The 399-nt window shown below is 67.9% G+C and overlaps 1 protein-coding gene across 1 annotated transcript in view; it reads left to right on the forward strand.

Moving 5' to 3' along the window:
- Nucleotides 1-374, forward strand: part of GSX1 (GS homeobox 1) — a 2,124-nt gene extending 1,750 nt beyond the window's left edge. Inside the window, exon 2 of the mRNA XM_019523791.1 lies at nt 19-374. Coding sequence (XP_019379336.1) covers nt 19-374 — 356 coding nt within the window. The remainder of the gene's footprint in view (nt 1-18) is intronic.
- The last annotated feature ends 25 nt before the right edge of the window (nt 375-399 follow it).

The raw sequence follows: 399 nt of genomic DNA on the forward strand, positions 1-399 counted from the left end.
CCCTGCCTCCCTCCGCAGACAGCCCGGCCAGCCAGCTGCCCAGCAGCAAGCGGATGCGCACGGCCTTCACCAGCACGCAGCTGCTGGAGCTGGAGCGGGAGTTCGCCTCCAACATGTACCTGTCCCGCCTGCGCCGCATCGAGATCGCCACCTACCTGAACCTGTCCGAGAAGCAGGTAAAGATCTGGTTCCAGAACCGCCGCGTCAAGCACAAGAAGGAAGGCAAGAGCGGCGCGCACCGCGGGGGCGGCTCGGGCCACGGCTGCAAATGCGCCTCGCTGGCCAGCACCAAGTGCTCGGAGGAGGACGAGGACTTGCCCATGTCGCCCTCCTCGTCGGGGAAGGACGATCGCGACCTGGCGGTCACCCCTTAGCCGCCCGCCCGCTCGGACAGGACGT

The sequence above is a fragment of the Gavialis gangeticus genome, unplaced genomic scaffold (genome assembly GCF_001723915.1).
Source record: "Gavialis gangeticus isolate Ggan-Ray unplaced genomic scaffold, GavGan_comp1, whole genome shotgun sequence".
Taxonomy (NCBI): Eukaryota; Metazoa; Chordata; order Crocodylia; family Gavialidae; genus Gavialis; species Gavialis gangeticus.